This window comes from Cygnus atratus, chromosome Z (genome assembly GCF_013377495.2).
Source record: "Cygnus atratus isolate AKBS03 ecotype Queensland, Australia chromosome Z, CAtr_DNAZoo_HiC_assembly, whole genome shotgun sequence".
Lineage (NCBI taxonomy): Eukaryota > Metazoa > Chordata > Aves > Anseriformes > Anatidae > Cygnus > Cygnus atratus.
This window is the reverse complement of record NC_066396.1, coordinates 10,429,775-10,455,224: the sequence shown is the minus strand read 5'-3', so window position 1 is coordinate 10,455,224 and position 25,450 is coordinate 10,429,775. Positions and strand designations below refer to the sequence as shown.

Below are 25,450 nucleotides of genomic sequence, written 5' to 3'. Positions count from 1 at the left end.
TAGACATCAATGAATTTCCCTTCCCTGTATTTTTCCAATCTTCTCTTAAACCCACGTAATCTTTTGGCATCCCCAATATCATGCAGCAAGAACTGTCACACATTTACTGTCTGCTGCATGACGAACAATCATGTTTCTTTGTTTTGCTCTTGGTACTACTAGCTTCACTTGATGCCTCTTAGTTTTTGAACTGGAAAATAATGGAAAGGCAATATTTCTCCATCCTCTCTATGTTGCCCATGATGTTGAGCAGCCATACTGAACTGAAAGCAAGACTTACCTTCACCCCTGGATCCCTGCTGGTTCCAAAGTGAGCCACAATCAGGTCGACAGCAGTGTTGATCGCCTTCACCAGAGCTAGAGGGAAAGAGAATCAGAGCTGCCTGAGAGGCTTCTAGGACAAACCCAGACCAAATGCTTCATGAAGAAGTCAGGCAGGGGTATTTCCAGGCCGTGTCAGCACATGTAGTCTCTCTGGGGACATGATCAGCTCATGCCTCATCTCTGCCAGAAGCATGTAAAGTCTGTCCTAACTCCTCAGCAAATCTATCCCTGCTGGTTCCAGCACTCACACATCAGCCTGGCAGTAAGACAAGCTCTAGAAGTGGCTGAAGACCTAAGTGGCTGATAAGACATCCTGTCAAATATTCCCAAGGGACATGGAATATCACCTCCATTGCACCATCCCCTGTGGGAGCAGAAATGGGATCTGAGGCAATGACAGGGCAGAAACCATGCATTTGGCAAGGGCTAACAATCCAGTGGTGGGTAATCTGACATCTGCTCCAGCACAATGCAAGAACACAAGTGGAACAGAGTGGAAGGCTGCCCTCTGGGAATCACCATCACATAACTGGTAAGGGCATGGGGACCTTTCTGCACGTCACTTGCTTCCAACATGACACAGAGGCAGCTGCCACAACCCTGTCCCCAAGTCTGCATCCAGTATGGGTCCAATCACTTTCTCTAACCCTTTGATATAAAGGGTGAGAGAATCCTTTCTCCCACCCTTTGATAAAAAGGCTTCACCACACAGGACCCAACAGACCTTTTAACTACATCACACACTCAGGCTAACACCTGCAGCACCACACAGATTCAGAGGTCTACCCTTTATATTGAGACGGGGTGGCTGCATGCCCTGTCTTAGGGTCATGCTCCCACGCCTGCCTGCTCTCTTCGCACGTTCTTGTGGACTTCAGGCCTTTTCTCATCATACTTCCTGGGACAAGCAGCTCATATACACTCTGTAGCATGTGGCAAGGTGCAGAGAACACATGAACATGTCACGGAAACAGCTGGCAGTCCAGGGGAGACATCTAGTTATGATGCTACAGCAGAGAAGAGCAGGCAAAGAAACCATTATGTCTACAGAGATGAGGTGAGAAAGAGAAGCACCGTTTGCCTTATGCTGTGCTATGCCACATTCTCTTCCACTGCCACAAGAGACACAGGGACTCACCCTTCTTCTGCAGCAAGTCGATAGAGATGGACTCCGTGTTGCCATCCGGGGAGAGGCAGAATTCAGCTGGGGGCTTCTCAGCTAGTGAGAAGTAGTCAGGGAAGAAGTCAGTGTAGGTAAGCTGGAGTTGTCTCATGGACTGTCCTGCAGGGTCAAGACAGGAGAGAGATGGGTCAGCCCCAAAGCCTCTCCCACATTGTTTTTCCCAGAAGCAGGCTGCACCAGCAGGATTCTTCCTGTCTCTCCGTCCAAGACTGGGACAGCAAGGCTAAAGGCTTGCTACTCTCCCAGAAATGTTTTGCAACATGTTCAAACCTGCAGCTCACCCATCATCCAGCTCCAGCTTGGCTGGGTACCCACGGGCACTGGCAGATGCTGTGGGAGGCTCACCTGCATGGGCTGGTGCTAAAGAAAAACTCACTGCAGCAGATTCTCAGGGCTGCTGTGCAGGTAGCCCCAGCAGGGATGCAAGTGGGTCAGAAGAAGAGCAGACTGAGAATCCCTACTTGTCACTCACAGGCATCGACAGGCAATAAGCAACATGCCTTCTGCCTGGCCCCTGGGATGGGCTCTATTTCCAAGGGGAGACCTCTGCAGGAGTCCTGAGCTACAGCCCAATATCTAGCATGTGAGAGATGCTGGGGCAGATGGGCAGCCACTGGGACACAGACATGAGGTCTCCAAGGGGTACAACCCCCGTATAAGACATGAACTACAAGCTGGACACAGGCCTGGAGCACTTGCTGAGGTTTGAGCTGGCCCTTCAATCTGGCCCAGAGTCAGACCTGACTGTTCTCAGCTCATGGGGAAGCAAAGAGGCTCCACGTGTTGTACCAACCAGTAAGGCAATTTTCGCCTTCCTCTTGCACCCCTCAGCCCCACTGTGAGCAGATGCCTCGACCCTCCTGCTCAGAGCTGGGAGAGCAGTGATGAGGCCAGGCATAGCTGGGACATTGTACCTGAGCCCCAAGGCCACCCCCAGGCCCCCAGCAGAAGGGCGGTGCGCACCGTTCAGCTTGCAGTGGAAATTGTTGGTGTTGAGGGTGCCGGGGAACTCAAAGATGGGGTTCCCCCGGTTCAGCCGGGGCTCCTGCTGCCTCCTGTCTAGGCTGCTGGCTAAGCCGGGCAGCCCCGAAACGCGGTCCAGGCCCAGGGGGTTCCTCCGCCTGTACTCTCGCCACTTCAGCGCTTGAGGGGAGAGGTGGTTCGCTGCAACGCCGCAGGCAGCGTGCACCCGATGAGAGGACGCGAGCAGACAGGAGGACGTGGAGGGCAGACGGGGAGAGAAGGATGAGAAGGGGGAAGAACAGAGAAAGAGAGACAGCAAGTTAGTTGAAGTCCGGCAGCATTTCAGGCCGTTAGCACATATACACAGGGGGAGGTGGAGGCCACAGCATGGCACAGCAGGGCAGGAGCCCAATGGGCTGGTGGCTGCAGGCACAGGGGGAGCGGGTTCAGGGTGCCAGCACCCAGCATGGGGAGCTGTAGGATCAGCATCCCTCCCAGGAGACACTGTGTAGGAGCCAGGACTGAAGGGACATGCTCTTAGCGCACGACTTTCTTTTGCAGGCAGTGATCACAAGAGCTGCTGGATGCTGCAGCACCCAGATGCAATTTTGGCTCAGGTTGTTGCTGTGGGAAGGGAGGTGCTATAGAGGGCAGCCACAACCAGGGAGCTGGAGACGTTCCCCACCAGCACGTCCTGGTGGATGGGCACCTACCATTGAGGGGCCGCACTCCCATGCTGCTCAGGGGACCAGAGCTGCTGGTCTCACTGCCACTCCTCCAGTGGGGATCTGCACGGGCTCCACCTCGGCTCACGGGCACACCGCCCAGGGAAAGGGGCAGGAGGGACCCGCTGTGGAGTCGGTACTCAGAGAGCGGTGGGCTTGGCTCCAGCGGTGCCTCCTTCTTGGGAACCAGCCTGGGGTTCTCCTTTTGCCTCAGGGCATCGGCTTTGGTGACTTGGGAGGGTTGCATGGCACTGACAGCAGGGGAAGACCTGGTAGGGAGCAGGTTGGCAGAGATGGGGCAGGACCTGCTCCTGGGAGGCTGGCTCTCTCCAGCTCTCTCCGCAGTGGGTGAGGAAGAGGAGTCCACGCTCTGAAAGAAAGGCACGTTGCATCGCACGGGAGAATAACTGCCCGGGGGGGACGGCCGGGTTGTCTCCGGGGCTGGCTTCTTGATGCAGCCGTCGTTGAGGGAGGCAGCTCCATCCGCTGAGCGCTGGGTCAGCAGCGTGCTGTGGGCTTGGGTCCCCGCTGCCTGCTCCGCCAAGGTGGCAGAGGCCTGGGAATTGGAGGAGATCTGCTGGCTGGCAGGCCGGTTGCTGGACAAGCTGTAGAGTTGAGAAAGGCTGGAGGCAAAGTGGCTGTGCAGAGCACGGGCCTTGGGCGGCTTGCTGAAGTGGTGCTGGAAAACAAAGGGCTGGATGGGCAGAGTCGTGGGACGCTGGTCCTTGCTGTAGCGCACCACAGGCTTGCTGTCTGTGCCGCCACCTTCGGGAAGAGAAAGGGGGACAGGACGTGAGGATGGGCAAAGGGACAATCATCGTGAGCTCGGTGGGTCACAGGCAAAAGGGAACATGCTCTCAGCTGTGGGAGGAAGAGGATGAGCTAGACACCAGTGACAAAAGCAGAGTGGCTCAAGTCTGAACCAGTTATACACATGAGCTGGCAGGGTAAGGACATGTAACTCCTGTACCTGTTCTCCCCCAAGGACACAGCTCCCTTCCTCCCTCTCCCTGTACCAGCCCCTACCGTTCTCAGTGAAATCAGGCCCACAGCAGAGTTAGAAGCTTCCAACCCTGGGAAAAGTTAGTCTGCCCCAGCAAATGATGGACAAGGATTTCCTACGGGTGTGCACCAGGCTGATCTCCTATGCTTGAATGGCTGCTGTTCCTGATGGGGCCACATCCCAAGGACACAAATTAAAGGTGATCCACTGTGTGCACAGTGCACAACACGCCTGACCAGGCTGACCAGGTTCCTTGATCGCCACCCACACCGCACCCCAGCATGGCCGGGCAGGTTCTGGCTTAGATCCTTGCCACTCCTCCAGCCCACAGCAAATCCTGTGACAAAGATACTGAGGGCCTACAGGACCTCTCACAAGCAGACCCTCAATGTTACCTGTTCCCCAAGGGGTATACCAGCACTCTTTCCCTATAGCTTGCCTCTAGCAGGGATTGCTTTCCCTCTGGTCTCTTATCAGACCCTCTAGGCTTGCATGTTGCTCTTGGTTGGAGACATGTAATGCCAATGTAAGTGTGGAAAGCAATTCAGGTGCTACAGGCTTTTCCACCGAGGCAGCTGGGACAATTACCCTGGTAATGGCCATGCACTCCTCCAGAGGGGCCTCTGCTGCAGGCCTATGCACTGTAGAAGAAATGGCCAGGATGCTACAGCAAACACGCAGGGCTCCTCTAACCTCTGTAGGGCTCATACTGTAAGTGGTGGCAGAGACAGATCTCTGTGAGCCCTGCGTCAAGAGGGGACTGTTGGCTATGCCACTTCCTCCCTGCCTCTGCCCATATGGATCCAAAACAGAAAGGCTAAAAACTGCCCAGCAGTTCCCTTCCCTTTGTCTGCTGGGAACATGGCTCTATGGAGCATCTGTAAATCTGTCTTGGGAGCTAAGGGCAGGTCATGGGCTGGGGGAGTACAGCGCCCTGAAAGGGAGTCAGAATGAGACAATCTTCCAAGCTGCATAGACCCTGAGTGCTTATCCTCCCTTACATGATATGGGAGGTTTGCACAAAACCTCAGTTCTCTAAAGAAATAGAAGGACAAGCCACTTGCACTGATCTGGGTCTGCAATAACCACAGCAGGGCTTTGTCCCAGAGACCAGTAGACCAGGGAACTGTACAGGCTCTGGTCTCATTGCCATGCACATTCCTCTGCTGCTCCCCTCTAATCCCAGAAAGCTTTTCTTGTTACTTCTCCGCTCTGCCTAGTTTGGCTCCTTACCGTCTGCTCGGGCTCTAACATCTCTTTGTCCGTGGCCACTGGCAGAGCTACCTGAGAAGCTGGCATCTGCCTCCGTCAGCAGGGAGAGAGAGGCTTGCTCACCTGCCCCGTGCCCACTGGGGACGGTCTCAGTGGAGCCCGAGTCTTTGGTGGAGCACAAAGCCTGTCTGTCCCCAAAAGGGTGATTCAAACAGAAGCCCTCGCAGCTCCGGTTCAGGCCGTGGACGAAGGGCATGGGTGGAAGACTCTGGCTGCGACGAGCTCTTTCTTCAAGGAAGGTTGGGCAATCCCGCTGTGTCTCAGGGATAGGGGAGAACTCCAAGGAGGAATCGCCACTGGACCGGAGCGGTGGGGAGGTGCCGTTCTTTTTCCTGCCTTTAGCAAGTTCGGCAAAAGATGTCACTCGCTTCGGGGGGGAACTCTGGATGGGTATCGCTGGGCTTTCACTCAGCTTGACCGGACAGCTCACCATGCGCTCCAGAGAGCCCAGCCTGCTGCTAGGGCTCCTGTCCAGGTTCTGATCATAGCTCCTGGAGCGCTGCCGGCTTGTGTTGAGGTTAGGTGGCGACACGTTCACATAGACCTGGCCCTCAATCATGTTCTGCGTGGTTTCTCCCTTTGTCTCCTCTTCACTGCACTCCACGTTGCCTTCTTCTTGTCTCAGGTCAGGCCTTCTAAAAAGATAGTATTCAGTGGGCTGGGCTGGGCTACCTTTGGTGTGGTCTTCCGAGCAGCTAGTTATGGACGATCCTGCCGGGCTGGGGGATGATTGGGAAGACAAGTCACACGTGACTAACTTATAATAATTCTGAGTAGCCACAACGAGCCGTGCTTGGCTCTGGAAGCAGGCAGTGAGGTCTGAGCTCTCTGAAGTGCAAGGCTCACAGTGGAGGTGGTAGGAGTTGCAGTTAGCATCAAGGACAGGTGAGGAGGAGTGGTGACACTCACACGCCTTCCCTGAACTCTCTGGGTGATGCGACTCACATGACATCTTGGAGTCTGTGGGTGATGAATGCAAATCCAGGTAAAAAGCTCCCGTGTCTGAGTGGCTGCAGAAGGAAGAGTCACAGGACAGGTTGGCTGAATTCAGGTTAGATCGAGAATGGCCGTTCATTTTGTTGTAGAGAGCACTGAAGTTCACCAGCACCCCATCGGAGCTGTTGCAGGAAGAGTCGCTGATGTAGCCCATCTGCTGGTCAATCACTTCAGACTGACTTGACGAACTGTAGCAGCGACAGCGATGGAGCTCGGAGCTGGAACAGCTGCACGTCCGGGTGTGCAGGGCATCCTGATTCCTCAGTGATTCACCCGTGTTTTGGTTCCACTCCTGGTTGCCACCATCAAAGGAGAAGCTGGAGGAGCTGCCGCGATGGCAGCTGCATTGATCCAGATCCATGCGTTCGGTGGCCTGGTGGCACCGGTTCGCGTTGTTCCTCTTCTGGATGTCGTCACTGCTGATTTTGTCCTCCTGCCCATCTACCACACCGGACCGGCTGGCCATGTTCCAGGATTTCACAATTTGGTTGGAGTCGTGGAGGTGGAAAGGAGGCAAGGCTAGCTCATGCAGGTGAAAGGGAGGTTTGCCAGCCACAAGGGAGTTGTGAAGGTGGAAAGATTTCTGACCAAAGTCATCCCCAAAGATGCTGAGGTCTTCTCCCTCGTTCAGTAAGAAAGGGTTGTGTCGCTTGCTGGCACTAGGGACAATCAAGTCCCTTGCTTTGCCTTCTCTGTTTTCTGAGGCCTCTGCTGAGCTTTCGGAGGTCTGGAGAAAGCTGCTGTACACCAAGGAGTCGGTCTGTGAGAGGTCTCTCTCTGGAAGGGCAGAGGTCCGTGTAACGCTCAGATCTGGCTGACAGAAGGGGTTGGTCCTTTTGTTCACGGAGCAGCACTGTCTATCTGGGACCTGGCAATGCACCAGGGGAATGTGATGGACAATCAGCGTCTCGCCAGTCAGTTTTGGTGGACTATCCATGGTGAGGAATGCTCTTCAGGACATCAGTTAAGTTGGTGCTACCCATGGGCAAGTAGGGCTGTGCATGAGAGGCTGGTAGGACACTTCTCATGGGGGAATTCAGATACCTAGAGACAGACAAAAACACAAAGAAAGTCACTTCTCAGGAAAGGCAGTGAATATTTAAAGCATCCTTGGTTTGACTGAAGACTTCATGACCTAAACAGAGTGGTCCTTGTCAGCCCAAGTACCTGAGCAATCTTCTTCAGAGAAAGCATTACAATGGAAGACAAACGTCCCTCTCTCTCTGGACTCCAGGGACAATGCTTGTGCTTCTAGATGACCCCTCTCAAGCTTACCTGGGGTAACTGATTTCACTCAAGTGATCAAAGGACATCACAGGCTTTGTGTCAAATGAAAACCTCACTGCTGACAGCATTGCAGACTCACAGGAAAGCAGGCAGAGAGCACGGGGTCTGAAATGAGGAGCTGCACTCTGATGAGGGCAATCCATCTTCTCACATTGGATTCAATGTCTTTACCTGCCTTTAGGTATCCTCAACTTTCCTTTACAAGCAAGACCCCTCGCTGCACTGCAGCACTAGAGAGACAGAGGTCAGGGCACAAACTGGAAAGCAGGAACAGACTGGAACAGGAAAGCAGCAACAACCATTCTTCTCCAAAACCCAGGAGGCCCCATGAGGTCCTGAACTCTTTTAATGGTGCCCAGGGAGAGAGCCAAAGTATGCAACTACTTAAGCACACGAGGGCCTCTCATGTGAAAAGGAGTAGATGATTCTGTCAGAGAGGCCATGGGGAGCAGCTGCGGATGGTTAAATAGGTGCCATGCAGCACGCTGCCTTCTGCAAACCTTTTGCTGATGGCTAAGCCTCACCTCAGGCTGGTTCCTCTTATGGTCCTGGGTGCTTGGTTCACAGTCCCCTACTGCTCTGCCACTCTATGTGTGACACTTATCTGCTTATCTGATTATTTACTGTATTTTACAACAGTACTGCTGCAACAGCCCTTTGGCATTCCCTTCTGCATTTCAGGGAAACCAATGCAGAGAAGCTGGGGGGGTGGGGAGCAGCTAGGGTACCAAGGAGGTGGAGAAACCAGGAAAAAACGTTGACCCAGGGTGATGCTGAGGGGAATTAGGGCTCTCAAATATCAGTCCCTAGTTCTGAAATCCCCAGCCCAAACACCGTTGGTCAGCAATCCACATCCCACATCCCATCCAGGCATCCCCAGTGCTCACAGCACCCTGTCACCACATACTGTGATCTCTGGACACCAGGACCCTGGGTCTGCTGCCACCAGTGATCTTCAGACACTAAAAAAGTGACTTTTACAGTATCTAAGTCTTTATCTACATCAACCCAGCGTGTGTGACTATGAGCTGATAATGGATTTGGACCAGAGCCTCAAAGGCACATGGGAGCCCAGAAAAGAAATTGAGAAATGTAGGATAAGTGAAGTCAGAGCAACAGTGTAAGCAATGAGACAGCTTTACAGGAAGAAGATCAGGAGCTTCAGTTCTTCCAGCTGCACGGCATAAGAATAGCAATTAAAAAATGCTAAAATAAAGCTGATCAAAAGAAGTACTTTCCTCCCACGCATAGTACAGATTCTTACAGAGACAGGAAGTGTTGGCAGAAAAAAAAATAGAAAGATCGAAACAGACCTGGTGTTTACAGTAAAAACCCAATGATGTAAAAGCTAATACTAACTCTAGTGTCAGCAAGCTGACAAGCCTTGTGGATCAGGCTAGACTCTACCAGAGACCCACATGAGGGACACACACACCCTCGCACCTGCTTCTGCTGGGATGTTTCAGCCAGGATTAGGTTCTGAAGTAGAGAGGTCACCTGGACCACATCCAGTGGCTTGTCGTGAGACCCTTCTCCGCACCTATAGTCTCCTCGTGCTTGTATCACCCTTCACTGCCCCTTCAGCCACTCCTCCGGCTCCTTTCCCACAGCCCTGCAGTGGCCGAAAGGCATGAGTCCCTTCTCAGTCCGGTTCCTGGGACGAGATCTTGTACCTCGCGGATTCCCACGACCACATTGTTCAAGAACCACCATTAGCCACAGCAGCTCCTGGCACACACGCTCTGAAAGTGGTGTTCAACAGCTTGGGCAGTGTTTGCGCCCCGTTTTGATCCTTGTGCACTGTTGATGGTACTTATAGCAGCAGGAGTCCCTATTTGTCCTGTCTTTCCCCCAGCACTGTGGGAAAAAGCCAGCCCTGGTCTTCCAGTGCCTTCTTGCTCATTCAGACCTCCCCTTCCCTCATTACTACCCTTGTAGCTGGTTTTAACACTTAGATGGCATCTCTCCGTAAGGCTTTGCTATATTTTGGGTGTTGCCACTATGCGACAGCTTGAAAGGCATCGTTTTGAGGATCCAGACCGTGACAACCAAACTGCCTCACTGCCGAAGCACGGGACCTCTGCTGCTTCTGGGAAATGGCTGCTTGGAGCACCGGCACCCATCTGCTGACAAGCCCTGCCAAGCAGCACACGCTTCACCTCGGTGCAGATGCTGCTGTGGGAGGACAGGGATTGCAGAGGCACGCTTTGACATTTCACAGCAAAATGTCAAGGGAGCTCGCGCACTCCCGGCTGTCCCTCTGCAGCTCTGGCTGCAACACGCAGCGCTGCCCGGCTATTTGGTGTCGGTGGCAGCTGTGATCCACTGTCACAGATGCTGCAGCATCTCTGCCTGCACCTACAGCCTGCTCCGAGCACGAGGCTCTGAGGTCCAATATCAAAGGGGGCATGCTGCCAGCTCCTGCCGGGAGCCATTCTTCTGACAGCTTCCCTAGGGATATGCATGATTTCTGTTTGTGCATCCTCCTGTCCCAGGGATGCAGGGAGGTTAGGCAGTGGCACTGCCAGCTCAAGGATTGCCCATTTCCCAACCCATTCTCCCTGGCCGTACCATCTCTTGGCTCTTCCTCCCCAATTCTGGAAGACTGCAGAAGGATCCTCCCTCTTCTGTTTAGGGTATGGTAGGTTGAGATCTACACTACGGCGTAAAATCCAGCAAGAAGAGTAATTTCAGATTCTGCTGGCTTTGATCAGCCCTTTGTAAAGCCATCACAGCCCTTTGCAAGGAGAGATTTCCAGAAGTAGGGATAGGCAGTCTGTACCCAGACACTTTTAGCCAAATAGGTTAGTTCTTCTTATTTATCACTTGCAATAGCACAAGCCCACAGAGTGCTGAAGTTTTCTCAGTCCTATACACACAACAGCAAACACAGCATCACCCAGCAATGGAAAATGGAAAAGTGTGTTACAGCAGCACAAGGCTGGGAGGCAAGCAAGGAGCACCGTGACTCTAGACGCATCAGCACAACAGCCATTTTGATTGCAAACATCAAAATTCTTTACTTGTTCCATACTGACACCATCTGCTGCTAAAGGGGGAAAGATGGGTTGTTTATTCCGTCAGTTCTTTCTTGAGGTGCTTACTGGTTATCTGGGGAAGGCGAGGGCCAGACACCTCATTACCTGGGGATGCCTTGGGCCAGTCAAGGTCTGAGCACTACACAGAGGCCTCCACCTCTCTCCTCTCCTCCACCCTCAAAGGCTGAGGATGCTGCGCTAATTTGAGGGTTGTCAGTGCAGCTCCTTGGCCTCTGAAGCTCAGCTTCACTGTATCACTGCTGGGAAGGTGCAGGAGCCATCCGGGCCTTGCCTCCAAGTGCTGATGGTGAGGTGTGGTGGTCACAGACCTCCAGGCTTATCCTTCTATCTGTTACCACTTGTCTACCCAACACCTCTGGGGTTCCATCACTGATGGCTTGATAGCCTGCTCTGCTCAACGCTGGCAGCTGCACGCAAAGCGTGGCTGGGTCCAGAAAACAGTGACCCAGCTTTTCTCACAAAATATAAAGCAATAGCAAGGGAGGCATGCAGAGATTTAAGAAATAGATGTGATTTAAATGCAAAAAGACTGTGCATAGAGAATGGAGGAAGAAGAGGCGGGAGCAAGATCATCAGATCTGTCAGCTGGAGGAGATGCTGGCTTTGTGGAGGCTGGCTTTCTGAACAGATCACTGTTTCTACAAATCTCAGCCACTTCATCTACTAAATCAAATGCCCTATATAAACCTTTTACCTGTGATAGTTCTTGGTGCCTCTTTCTGAGGCTGATGGTTTCAGTCATCATCATCTTCCTCACATGAACCAAGATCAAGCAAGTGACTCAAGGGTGAAAGATGGAAAAACGGGGTTAAAAGCTGGGCATATAGTTCCATAGATGAACTGGCAAAAATCCTTTTGTATTGGAGCTGCTTGTTATTTCAGCATCGTTCCATGTGAACACCTGACTCCTGCAGAACATTTGCACTAACACAGCTGAAGAAGCGATACTGTTCTACAAAACAAGCATGAGTAGAAATGCTGCGAAAAGCAGCACTTTGTGTGAGCTTGCAGCCACAGGCACAATACAGACATCTTCTCGTTGCTCCATGCAGAAAGAGGGCTCCAGTTCACTCCCTATAGGTTTACCTCTGGGTGAAAGGGCTGGGAGAAGAGCTCAAACCAAAAGTCACCCTCCAGCCACTCTGCAGGACAGCACTGGTTGTGCCACCAGTTTCCAGGATCCCCGTAATGCAGCTCATCCCTGTCCCAGCTTTGTCAAGCCAAAAGCTGCCAGAAAGCACTGTTTGAAAGCACTGAATGGTTAAAAAACAAAACAAAACAACTCAATAGGAAAATTCCAGCGAGCTGGAGGGCATTCAGAGAACAGCGTGATGAAGATGGAGCAAGGGGCACAGGGTGAATGGCCTGGGGACAGAACTGAACTATCCAAGTGAGTAAAAAGGGAATGGATTTGAGGACTCGGGAAGCCCGTAAGCTGTAGTAGGGTGGGACTAGCTAATGGTATTTGTTTGGACATCTGCTCATTTATTGCCAGTTAATACTACAAACTCACGCCTTCGTTAAATGATTTAATAAATCATCCAGCATGTTTAATGAAAGAAAAGGTGCAAGAGGAAATAGCAGTTGTTCAACTCATCCTAAGCCTTCTGCTGCCCTTCCCTCCCTCAGGGAACAGGGAGCAGAGTGAGGGTGGTCTGCTTGGTTCCAGGGTGAATATTCCAGCACCCAGTGTTTACAGGGGACTGTCGCAAGATCGAAGGACTAGATGCTTCTTAAATTTCTGCCTCAGGTCAGGCTGGTTCCTCTTGTGGTCTTGAGCAAGTTCCTGAAAAGACCACTTTCTTTTCCACAGCAAGGTGCTTCCTGGGCCAGAGATTTTTGCAGAGGTTTCCAGGACAGCCTGACTAAGTCCATTATTAATGTATCATTACATCCCAGCGCTACATAGGATTATGATGTGTTCAAAATGGAAACTGCAGCATGTGACGGTCAATCACAGCCTTGTGCACGTGACAGCAAGGAGCTGCTCAGGCCAGGGAAGAGAAGCTTGCCAGCAGAGATGACAGGGTGAGTGAGATGAAAGTAATAATAGGTAGTGCGTGCGTGCCTAACGATGACACAACTAGGATGAGCAGGTACTGCCTCCTAGTCAGAGGAAAAGAAGTCCCAGCTGTTTGGGGCATTTTGAGTTACAGAAGGCGTTAACAATAGCTCAAGCAGCACCTCCATACCAGCCACCACTGGACAGTGACAGAACCAGTTTCTCCCGTGTCTGTGCTCCCTTGCTCCCTGACTCACCAGCTGGCATGTGGCACTCAGCAGGAGCCACTTGCAGGCCGTGACTCAGGGACATGGCCTGGGTGATCTGGGCTGGAATCTGCTCCTCCTCCTCCTCCAGCTGTCCTCTGACCCAGCCCCCACCACATATGCTCCTAATTACCATATGCAAATCTGCAGAGGAGAAAGAGACTCTGATGTTAATATCTCACTGAAATTGCTGCTGAATTAAACTCCAAGCACAATAAATCCTTTCTTATCGCAGACACTGTAGTGGCAGCAGCAGGAGGAGGGACCACATTTCCATAGCATCTTTCAGCCTGAGCACTCTGAAAGCGTATCTAAAATTGTGCAAGAGCAGAAATTACACAATTCCTTCCTGAACCATGGATCCAGCTGGGTTCTGGCGCCTGGCTGCTACATGATTCCCAAAGTCCTTGAGAACCCATGCTGAAAAGAAAAAAAAATCCTATAAGCAAATGAAATTACTGGGCAGACTCAGTAGCTCAGATGTCAGGCTGAACTCCCCCTTGGCTGCAGTTTCTCCAGGGCTTAGCCACGAAGCAGGGCTGTGACTATCAGCTGGCTACTTCATGAATATGCTCTTTCTACAGACATGACCAACTGAGGACCATGTCTGTGGCTTCATGGATCAAAGCTGGTTCCCTGACTTGTGCCTGGAGGCACACAAGATGGCAAGGCTGTTCCCAGCCTCTCTGTTATATGGCTACATGCAACTGTGAGCAAGCAGCCATCCTTGCTCAGGTGTGTGTTGCAGGGGTGAAGGCTCCCAAGATCACAGCAAGAGGCAGAGAAGGCACAGATGCTTCATATGGGTGGGAATGTTCTCAGCATTGGAAATTTCAGGGGTTGCTGGGAATGTGAAGCATCCCTAGAATTAATAGGTCACAAGTCTCTCCCACTGGGCCCTCAGGACTTTCCTAACATTTCCTGGAAGATGGCTTCAGACAGCTCGGCTTTGCTCAGACTGTGACAAAAGAGAGGTCCTGCTTATCCAAAGGTTATGGGAGGATAATTTCAGAAGTGTCGTCTGCACAAAGAAAGCAAATGAGTACAGTTCCATCTCAAGATGGATCTCTAGATCCCCTATCACCTTCGTGACGTGGGGAAAAGAGATGAGCTAAGCACTAAAAGGGACAAAGAAGGCCTGTCTTCACAGGAAATAAGATCTTACTGCAGTGCAGGTCAGCACATACATACTCACAAGCCACTCCATGGCCGCATGACTTCATTATTACTTGCTCTCTATCCAGATTGAGATGGCAACGTTTTTCTGTCAAGACCATGCCTGGCAGGAATCATAGCTGCAAAGCAAGCCCGAACCCTTACTGCAAGGCAAAAGTATCAGTGACCACAGATGAAAATGCGAGAAATAAGGAGCTCAGTCGTAAGACAGCTCAGGTAAAGAGGCTGTGAAATTATGTTCACTGTCTGCTTAGCCCAGAGCTCCACATATATACGAATCACTCAGTATCAAGTGAAAAACAACCATTTCTGGGACAACAGATTATAGGTGTACAACCTAGGTGTATAACATTAAGTTATAGATGTAGCAACATAGCAAAAGCAGAATGGGGAGCAAATGTGGATATGGTATTCAGTTGAAATTGAAGAAAAAGAAATGAGGAAAAAGTTCTTGAAACAACTACATTATTACCCACCCCCCAATCCACCACAAATAAAACTGCTAGAGGTGTCAAAAAGCCCTTACAGGATAATTTTCAGACTTGAACACAGTGGTGGTATAATGGTTTGTTACAGCAGCTGTGTGAATAGAAGCAATGCAGGTATGGCGTTACCTCGCAGTGATGGGCATCAGTTCTGCCAGCTATCCAGAATACCTGCATTTGCAGAGCTTTATTATTTTTAAATTATGCAATTGTACAAGGAATTTAGTACATACTGTGCGCAACTGGATCAGAAGCCCCAAAAGCAAACACAAACAGAAAGACATCCCAGCAGCAGGCTGGTTTTATTAGATGGTCCTCCACACACTGCAAATCTAAATGGTTTTTCAAACAGCAGCTATGTCCAACAGCTGACTCCTGCCAAGACTGCAGAAAACTTTAACCCTTCCCAGCTCTCAGCACATATTGAGACTGTGCAAGATTAGAAACTGCTCTTTGCCCTACACAGCAGGTCTTGATGTGACCTCGCTGCCCAAAACAAGTCTACCAAGAATGCTGTTTTTTTCCAAGAATTAAAAAATCTAGGGCGACTGTTGCCACTAGCTCAGAAACAGAGGGAGGAGAAAGAAGCCATGGACAGATGAACATATTTAGCCTTCATGGATCAACAGCCTCAGGGAATTTTTAGTTTCAGCATGGGAGCACAGAAGTCTGTGGACTGAATCAGATGGCCAGCACAGCCCAGTCCTTCGCCTTTGGCAGCGGAGTTCAGAGGCTCAGCATGAGGTGTAATAACCCCAAAGTGTACAAACAAGCGACTGGCTATTCCATTTTCCTCCTCTCAACACAGGCAGCCTCTACTTGAGAACGCTTTACACCAGAAGCAGGTTTCATAACCCCTCCATAAACAGCTAGGTGCACTTACAATCATAGTGCTACATATTCTTGACATCCCTGGTAGTGCCCAGTTATTTTTCTGAATCTTTGGACCCTGTAACATCCTGAATCATTGAGCTCCATAGGTAATTACATGCCACAGGGGTAGCTGTCAGTCAGTCCTTTTGAATGTACTAACATTTACCTTCATTACTTGTCCTTGTGTTAGGGCAGGGAGAGCATTTTATTTCCTCCTGCATTTGCCACCCCTCTGAGCAGTCCCAAGCTTTTCATCCTGCTCACACACAAGAGCTGTCCCCATCCCGACACCCGTCTCTCTCCACTTGTGTATGTGCTTGCACGGCGGCGAGGCAGAGCTCAGAGGATCTGGATGAAACTGCAGCATTAATTTACATTACAGAATATTTTCCATGCAACAGAACTAACAAAAGGCAAGCCAGAACCTTAATAAAATACTTATGAAGCAGACCAGGCTCTACTAATGATTACAAATACTTTTCTTCTGAGAGGAGAAACTTATCCCTCCGCAGGGGCTGGCAACTCAAACCAAACTCGGCTTGTAAAGCTCCGGCTGGGACAGTGATCAGCTGCCTTGAGTGAGACATTTATTTTAGGATAATGCTCCAGAAGACAGCTCATGTGCTAATTAGGCTCGGAATGACTGGGCTCAACAGAGCATTAAGGGTCTAACTAACTAAATCTGATAACCCTGGATTAACCAAGGTCTTCTGCTAAGGAAAGTCTTGCTGGGCTGCAGAGGATGCACAGACCTATAGTACTGGAGAAAAAGGGAGAGCAAACAGAGATGATCCTTGGCTCTGTACTGGATGAGCAGGTCAACGTTCCTGGGGATGCACCAGAGGGATGACCACTCTGCTTTAACTCTCTTCAAGCACGTTCAAGAGGGTAGAGGAGACCCCTCAAGACGGGAGGCTCCCAGGCCTTCCATTATAGGACATGCCCACATTTGGAAATCTTCTTTCTTGAAGCTGTTGTGTCTTCTCTGTACCAGAAGTCTCAAAGAAGACTACATCACTTATCTACATCATGTGGTGAGGAAGAATTTGTCCCTCCTAAGCCCTTACACTGAGATAGGGCTCAACTCAACCAGGAGGTTTCAAAACTCTACAACTTCTGTTCTGAACATGTGCTATAAATACACTGGGTAGTCTTTGTTATTCACACAAATGCCAAGCCGTTTGGGAATATTGCTGGGCTTTGAGTTTAACAGCAAGATTCATGGACTAATTATTCACAGTATGTGAAAATTATTCCTATTATTAGTTTCAGATAATCCTCCTTAATTCTCTGGAATACTTTGACATTACAAGCTGGGCAGCACATCAATCACTATCTTCTTTCTCTAAACCCTTCATTATTTCATATTATGAATTATTTCATATTATGAATTCTAGTTTCTTCAGTCTCTCCACTTCTGAAAGTTTTGCAGGACTTTGTTCAGATTCAGGACTTTTTCTTGGTTCCCACCAAGTCTGTAGTCATCCTTCTGAGCTGGGGTGACTAATTCATTGCACACACTTTCCCAATCAGTGGTGGGATGCCCTCTGCTTTATGTATCAACATTAAAAGACGATAATTTTCCATTCCTTTTCTTATGTACCTTAACATTTAAATATAGATGTTCATTAGTAAGGTTCCTCATGGCCAGCATGACACCAAAAGCACGGCTTTTGGTAGTTCAAAGCCAGATAATTTGGAACCTGGCCAAGTATACTGTTGTAGATTTCCTTGTTAAACTCTTCTACCATTTACTTAAGTCAGCATCAAGCTCAAAAACTCCATGCTTACAAGAAGACTAGCATAGAAGAAACCAAGGGATTTTTTTACAAATACACATTCTCTGAGGAAAGGAGTTTGTTTTCACTGCCCCTGGAGTGTGATTTGTGGGGGTTTTGTACCTTCAACTTCCACAAATACTTAGGGTAGGTATGTGGGGAGTTTTACCTGTTTTCACACAAATTCTCTTTGTGGGCCCTCCCTCAAGAGATAACAGGGTCCTCAATGGCTGACTAAGGTCTGGACTGTAAGAAAGTTTGTCTGGTGAAATTTGCTTATTTAATCAGTGAGGTCTGGTGGCCTGCCTCCATGAAAGAAGATTCTCCTTTTGCTTTTATCAGCAGGCCAAGAGGTTTTTGTGGTTTTTCTCTTTTAACCTCAACTTGTGCCAAGGGGAAAGCAGGCAACAAGATAGGAGACCAAAATACTGCCTGTGGAACATCTTCTGTTAAAGAGAGGAATCACCCCTCTGCACCTCCAGGACAAATACAAACAAGTTGCTTCAGTTAAAAGTATTTCTACACCCTGCAAAACCAAACCATGTCAGCAGCACAAAGCCTGGGAGTGGTCGGTTACAGAGATGGAGGCTTTTTTGGGGGTCTGTAAAGCTTGTGCAGTCACCAGCAGAAGCGCAGAGAATAGAATAGATCAATGACTGCTATCGGTGTCTCAGCAAGATATGGTCAAAAGTATGTTGAACAACCTGTGATAAGAGTGTTGCGACATTTGTGTGATAACCACCATCATGCCCACTGCCTGTCAGTGCTGGGACATACCTGTTTCTGACAGTTCCTCCTCTCCTCCCCTGTGATTGTGCCATGAACAGACCAGCCCTACTGTCCTAGGGGATACAGACCTCTAGGAATGTCTGAGGTCTCTCTGTGCTCGCTGCAGCCTCACCTTCCCTCTCCCAAGTCCCCCCTGAAAGGCAGGGAAAAGAGGAAACAGAAGGAAAGCAAGTGGGAACAAGAAGGCTGTCAGGCTTACAGACATGAGGAGTAGTCACCACCTTCAGAGTGCGTTATACATCCAATAATTATAAATAGCAAGTGTCTGCAGAAATGAAAATGAGGCATGTGACATGGAGCTGAGGCAGGACATTTGAGTAAGGAAGATGCTCCCCTCAATGGCCATTTCAAGCACTATGACCTGCAGCTGGAGGATAACTCTTAGCAGTAGGTTAAGTAAGATGCCACTGAATGTGGATTAAAGAGAACATTTTGTTGGCAATAGAAAATGACTAAGTGCATATGCCTGCTGAATTCCACTTGCTGTTCTTCTGAAGGGTCAGGCTACAATCACTGCTCATGATAAGCCATATTCGGGCAAGAAATCCCCTAAGAGTGACTACAACGGTTTATGTGCTAACAAGTGGAGATGGAGAGGGCAGCCACAGCAAGCCAGACCTCAGGGCAGATGTGTCGCTCATGCCATGGATTATAAGGAACGAGGCAAAGCCAGGGAAGATACTCAGTGTGGGCCAGCAATATCTTGGGACCAGAAATACGGATTATTTACACCTCCACTGGATCTTCTTATACATGGGTTTATGACTTTATCAGCTGAGTTACTGGGAAAGGTCTGAATGTTGGTCTGCAGGGGGAAAAATACAGTGCAAGCAGGCACTGGAAATAGCCTCATTACACAGAATAACAAATTTCCCTAGCACAATGGTCCAGATGGGTCATTTTCCCTGCCGAGAAGGACATCTGTGAGGACAGCAATGCAATCTGAGCTACAGAGAACACACGTGGCAAGACAGCACAATGCCTGTGTTCCTGCTCTTTGCCATGGGAGCCTCAGAGGGGGACCAAAAGAAGGTGCCTTAATAAGCAATTTAAGTGAATTGGAAGCACCAGGTAAAAGGAGGCTAAGTAGGCATGTGGTTGCTCCTTCACCAATGTGTACAGAGCAGGATGGAGAAAAACCTGCCCACTGAAAGCATTTAGGTCACACTTCTCCAGAAGTAATTGCAGTTGGTGCCTGTTCACCCATGATCAGGTGTGGCTCTGGAATTAAAACAAACCAGTGAGATTAGCCTAACGATGTAGGGAGCACGGACTCCCTGCTCCCTCCAAGGGCAGCACCTGAAGAGCCCATTCCCTGGGGGCCAGAAGGAGCTGAGCGATGATCTAATTGGCGTCACACCAAGTCTGTGTTAGCCAACGCTCAGGAGCACAAGATTTTCCCAGAGTTGACTGTATCATGGTTAAGCAACTCATTGGTTCAAACATCACATAGATAACTTGAGTTCTCACCCCCCCAGAATAAAAATCCTGAAAAAAATATGCTTTTTTCTTTCCTTGCACCAGGATGCAGGAATGTTCCTGAGCAAAGAGAGCCACAGATGCACAGGTGAGTCTCTTGCGCATCTGGGAACCAGCGGGAAGGCAGACTTTCCCAGTCCAGTACCCATCCCTTGTCCATGTGTCCCACCCCTTCCCAAGAACACAGCACACTCTAGTCTGGGTCTCCTACCCACATTGCAGCTCAGAGAAGCTTTTTTGCAAGAGTTAACAACTGCAGTTCTTTTTTCTTTTCCTATCTAGATGACCACCTGAACTCATAATCTTCATCCCCGTGTTTCTTTAAGCTCCCCCCACCTGGCAGCTCTACCTATTGGTCTGTTTATCAATTTAAAGAGCTTTTGGGAACAAAGGCTCTTTCTTACACTGCTCTCTGTGTGGCACCTGGAGCACTGAGCCCTGACCTCCACACTGCAGTATCTTGATGGGAATACATCGTGAACAAAACTGCCCATGGCACGAATGCCACTGCCACCAAACCACCAGCAGCCTTGCCCAGTGAGAAATACTTGCATGTGTCTGATGGATAGAGAAAAAACATTACCTGCACATTCCTGAGGTTACATCACAACTGTGGTGGGGAGAGGGAGAGTTCGTGGACAAGCCTGCTCTTGCTCTCATCTTAACAGGTGTGTCCCTGCTTTGACCCACTTCTTTCAGAAAATGAATGCTAAAATAATTTTCGTCAAGAGAGAAAACTGGAGCAGAATCAGGGACTAGAGCCATTTTGACAGCCCATTACTTTCTCTTTGGAGACTAACCAACTTCCAGATGAATGCTGCGGCATGCAGGGAGCCTGCTCAGCAGATAACACAACAAATCCCTGCTAAGGCTGGTTACCAACACAGCTGTCATTGATCATTGCTATGGATTCCACCCCCTGCCAGCCAAGCTCCCTCAGCTCCTCCAAGCCTTATCCTGCAGCCTTTTGCATAGCTCTGGGACCGGGTAGCCTTCTGGCTCTTTTGGACCTACAGACCAGACTGCCAGAAGCACTTTATCCACATCAGGATTCTTTGCATAAAGCAGCAGAGGTAGCAGACAAGTGAGCTTTCCCACCTCCAATGGGATTTTAATAGCTACCACAAATACGGGGACAATTTTTTCTTGTTCAAATGTGATTCCACAGCTGATAGAGGGGCATCTCTAACTCAGATCCTCAGTGTCTTACCCACACGCACAGATCTCCACCTCTCTCACTTTTTCTTTGCATTTCTTGTGTTTAATCAGTACTCAGGTGCATGAGGACCTTGCCTATTGAGATGAGTTATTGCCCAGAGCCTATGATATAGAAATGACTTTGGACTGAGTATCTCAAGCTGATCCAGTTTACATTAAACAGAAGAGTAAAAAGCAAGCAGCTCTGTAATGAAACCTTTTTAGTTTTTAAAGAGCAGATCTTTGGCATACCATGCAAAACAGTTATAAAGCCAACAAGAACAAAGAGCTCAGGCAATTACTTCAGAAAAGACTTTGAATGTACATCATAAGTAAAAAAACATCTGGAATCACTGAGCAAGGTGAGGAAATTAGAAGAACAGGGCTCCTGACCAAACTGAATGAATAACCACACCGAGAAGGATATTACAGTCAAGCAGAGACTTCATCTTTGATACTGTTTTGGCATGAAGAAGAACATGGAAGCTGCGTCAATGACAGGTTAGACAATACAGGGAAAAGAGGGTGCAGAGAAGGAAATGAGCATTTGAAGTGGAAGCAAATCCAAGGAGATTAATGCACTCCAGTCAGAAAGGACAAGATATTTCTGATCCCAGAACAATGAAAAAATCATTGCATGATCACAGCTAACGACAGAGCTTTCAATAAAAACACCCATGAGGAAAAAGAAAGAGAGAAAGGAGCTGAAGCCAGGTGGCTGGCAAATAATAAAGGTAAAGCCTGTACCTGTTCTGAAAGAGGAAGGGAAGTGACCCACATTAGATCTATCGACCTGGCCTTAACACTACATAAGGCTTTCAGAAAACATTGGCAAAGAATAATGAGACTGGGAAATAAATGAAAAATGGGGCAAAACACAACATGGGGTTGCTAAAGGTGGGTTACTGTCTGGCTATCAGGAATAACACCGGAGTGAGACCTTGTCTCACCAGGAGCATCAGACTGCAAGAAAATTAACATCTCTGGGACAGAGAAATTGTTCCTTGCTTGCTATCAGAGTATCAGACACCCTGACAGGCAGCAATAGAGCCATGGGCAGGCCATTTCTGAGTCCACTGCATACTCTCCTAGGCATCTGCACTCTGTGCAATGCAGGAGCAGGCCCTTGAACCCCGGGAGCCAGCTGCACTTCATCCCTCCATGTTGCATCAAGGCAGTGAAGAAGACACACAGCAGCGATTTTATCTCCCTGCTATGAATCAGTTCAGCCAGCTCCAGTCATCAGAAGCTCTTGTCCATCTTTTAGGCTCAAGCATCTCAGGGCAGAGATTATCTGTGCACTCTCACGGCTTAACAGATGTTCCTGTAAGAGTGGCACCTACCAGCTAGGCACAGCCTGCACGTCCTCAGGAATGTTCCCTCCCATGCAGCAAAGCAGGCTGCGCCACCTTCTTTTTATTCTGTTACGCAAATGTGGTAAACAGACCGTACACAAATTTTCTTTCACAGCACGATGCATGTGTGGATGCTGCAGTGATCTATCCTCTGACCCACGATGCACCTATGAATGCACGTGTGCTGTTCTTGCCCCCAGCACCCTCCTGCAAGAGGCTGCTCTGCAGCACCACCTCTCCTTAGCACAAACACAGTTCAGGAGCACGTCTCCCTCTTCTCACAACACCAGGAGCACATCCCACTACCCACTTCCATCAGGCTGAAGGGGATGGAGGCCTGGGGACAAAGAGAGGGGGACGGAGGGGGATGGAGAGGGAGCGACTGTCTGAGAATCCGCAGCAGCGAAATGGTTCCTTCAGACAACTGCTGCAGAAAAGGCTGTGCCTATATAGACAAACCAGGTGGGGATGCACACATGGAACACACTGAGAGAGGTTGGAGAATGATACGACAAGCAACATATTTACATTCCCTGACCATGAACCCAAATTTCCTCCCCTGTGCCCTGTGTGTCTCTGACCCACAACTTTCTGTTCCTCTAGCTCTGCAATACTCCTCACACCTGCCTTTTCCGCTTCAAGGTTTCTCTATAGCTCCGCCAAACACTCACCGCTTTATCTATATGATCCCTACCATTCTGTGGCTCTTGACAGACCTAAAGATGCTTTATCTGAACTATTCTCGGGTCATTTCAATGCTAAGCTGCCCCAAGCACTCTGCCAAGCTGGCACACTGCAGAAGGATTTTGTGAAGAGGTTAGACATGCCAAGCTCCCTCATTAGCAGCACTGGTAGACAAGGCTCTAGGTGTTTGGAGGTTAACAAAAAAAATGCAGAAGATCTCTATAATCCCCCATACTCCACATACCCTTACAACACCCCTCAATCCAGTCTCTGTATGATCTGTTTCTCAATAGCCAATGTTAATGTAACTTCCATTAACATCACATTCCTCCCAAACACCTACAATTGCAACCCCACATGTTCAGCATTTTCTATAACCCCAAAAGATTGCATCTTCTGTTTGCTTATTTACTTACATTACTACATTCCCATGTGTACATTCCCCTACAGCCATGTCACTGCATCACAGATACCAAATCATTCCGCTGTACCTTTGCCTTATTGTTCTTACTAACTGTTATCCTGATCAATCCATATCCCTTTCCCACATAGATCCTTCTCTTTGTTCAAGCTCTTCTCCTTTTGAATGTGTAGCAGCAATTTGATGGAAGGATTTGTGCAGGGGGTGGGGGAGGGAAAAGAAGGAGGAAGGCAGGGAGGAGGGAAAAGATGGATTTGGTTATAAAAGGACCATGTAATTAAGCTCTAGTAACTGGTACCCAGCCCAGACCACTCATCTCAGTGATTAAAAATAGCAATTCCTCCATTCTGAGATAACCTTTCTCATCTGATCGGCAAAAAGAGGCAGGGAGAAAGCATTCATTTACACAGCCGGCACAGACACACCCTGGGCAACACAAAGGATTCCAGCCTGCACAGATCCCAGTGTATCATTTTTTAGAAGAGGAAGGTTTAACCTGCCACACTATTTTATCCTAATACCCCTTGAGTAAATGATTTACTAGTGTTAAAAAAAAAGAATTTTTTTTTTAAAAGCCAAAAGCCATAATGACAGCAGCCCTTCCTGCGCTCGCGTCCTTTGTTTCTGTCTTTTCATGGAAGTGCTGTCTGTCAAAACAGCTTTTGAGCTGCACAGCAGCATCACCACCGGGGATGCACAGAGAGCGTGACAGCTCGTGGGACCACAACAATCCGTGTGGGCTCGGCTGTCATGGCAGACACAATGGAGAGCTGTGCGACTGCACCAAGAGAGCACTGTTGGGGAAAAATGCGGATCGCCTCTGCACAACCAGCCCCGGACGTGACAACCGCTATTTCATAGCCACAATGGACAAACATGCATTCTGCACAGCAATACCAGCCTCTTCACTCCCTTGCATAATTATAATCACGACAGCTCCAAAGCAACGCAGCCTCCGAACAGACAAAGCGATCCTAAAATCTTTAAGCTTCATTGGGTAGCTGGAAATCTCTGCAGAAACAAGCAAGCCAGCCGCTTCACAGGACAATGAATGGTCTGAAAACCATCAGTAAGGCAAACTCCCACCCCGCTCATTTCTCCATCTCACCTTTCCACAGATCCTCTGCTTCCCGTCTCCTCTCCCTGCACACGCTCCACTCCGGCAGTGCTGAGCACTCTGATTCCAGTGGGCTCCGTGCTCTCTCACCAGGATGCTGTGGGAAACACAGAGTCAATTATTTTTTTTTGTTACAGCTGCATCCCTGGCAATGCAGAGGGTCTGCGCAATCACATCTCCAATGCTCCTGCTGCTGCTGCTGTGACGTTGCTGTGTGTGAAGGAGCAAGCATGCCCACAGCACAGCCACTCCGGCTTGCAATTAGTCCCTGTGGGACCTCAGACAAGGGAGGGCATGGGAGGGAGCAGAGAAGGAGAGGAAGGGAGAGAACAAATCAGGCTGGAAGATGGAGGATTGATTCTTAGAGGAACTGGGAAATAAGGAAGGTAGCATGAGGAGAAGAATAAAATCAAAGCCTATGCCATAGGACAGAGCTGAAGCATCTTATTAGGTGATGAGCTTGGGTTTCAGATGCTGCATGACTGTAAGCTGTCTGATCTGTTCTGGCTTTGTAAATGAAAGCAAAAGGAACCAGACTGCTGTGTTTCTACAATTGATAATGGCAGCCAGAGCCCTTGGCGATAAAATGCTCGTCTGCAAAGTAACGCACAGGAGGAGGAGGATGGGAGGACTTAAAACTGAAGGATCAGAAAAACTACAAGAAGCTTCTTGAAGCTTCTTTTACATTTCTGTAGTGCATTGTCTTAGAGAGCTTCATCAACAGCACCTACACAGTGTCCCTGAAACGCAGTCACCCCCAGAGTGAGATGCAGCCACAAGCACCTTGACCAGTGTCAAATACCTCGCAGTGACAGGAAGTCTGAAGTCCAAGCTGTCACAAGAAATATCAAGCCAAGATCCCAGCAACTATGAAGCAGAGCTTGCGATTACAGTGCTGCCCACAACCTGGGCTATAATCCTGGCATGTACACAAAGCAATCTACGGCAGACCCTCCTTCCTGAAACAAAGCATTTCCACCAGCAAGAGGCTAGGCTGTCATGTTATCCCAGGACTA

The 25,450-nt window shown here is 49.3% G+C and overlaps 1 protein-coding gene across 5 annotated transcripts in view; it reads right to left on the bottom strand.

Moving 5' to 3' along the window:
- Positions 1–25,450, bottom strand: part of RUSC2 (RUN and SH3 domain containing 2) — a 53,196-nt gene that overhangs the window by 8,151 nt on the left and 19,595 nt on the right. For 2 of the 5 annotated variants that reach the window (XM_050716455.1, XM_050716456.1), the window contains exons 2-7: positions 24,426–24,531; positions 5,534–7,510; positions 3,184–3,960; positions 2,471–2,671; positions 1,463–1,606; positions 281–357 (exon numbers count right to left, since the gene is read on the bottom strand). In XM_050716455.1, coding sequence (XP_050572412.1) covers positions 281–357; positions 1,463–1,606; positions 2,471–2,671; positions 3,184–3,960; positions 5,534–7,403 — 3,069 coding nt within the window. In that variant the 5' untranslated portion in view covers positions 7,404–7,510; positions 24,426–24,531. Of the gene's footprint in view, positions 1–280; positions 358–1,462; positions 1,607–2,470; positions 2,672–3,183; positions 3,961–5,431; positions 7,511–24,425; positions 24,532–25,450 lie in introns of all 5 variants that reach the window. The other 3 variants (XM_050716454.1, XM_035563878.2, XM_035563876.2) reach the window with 3 other exon arrangements.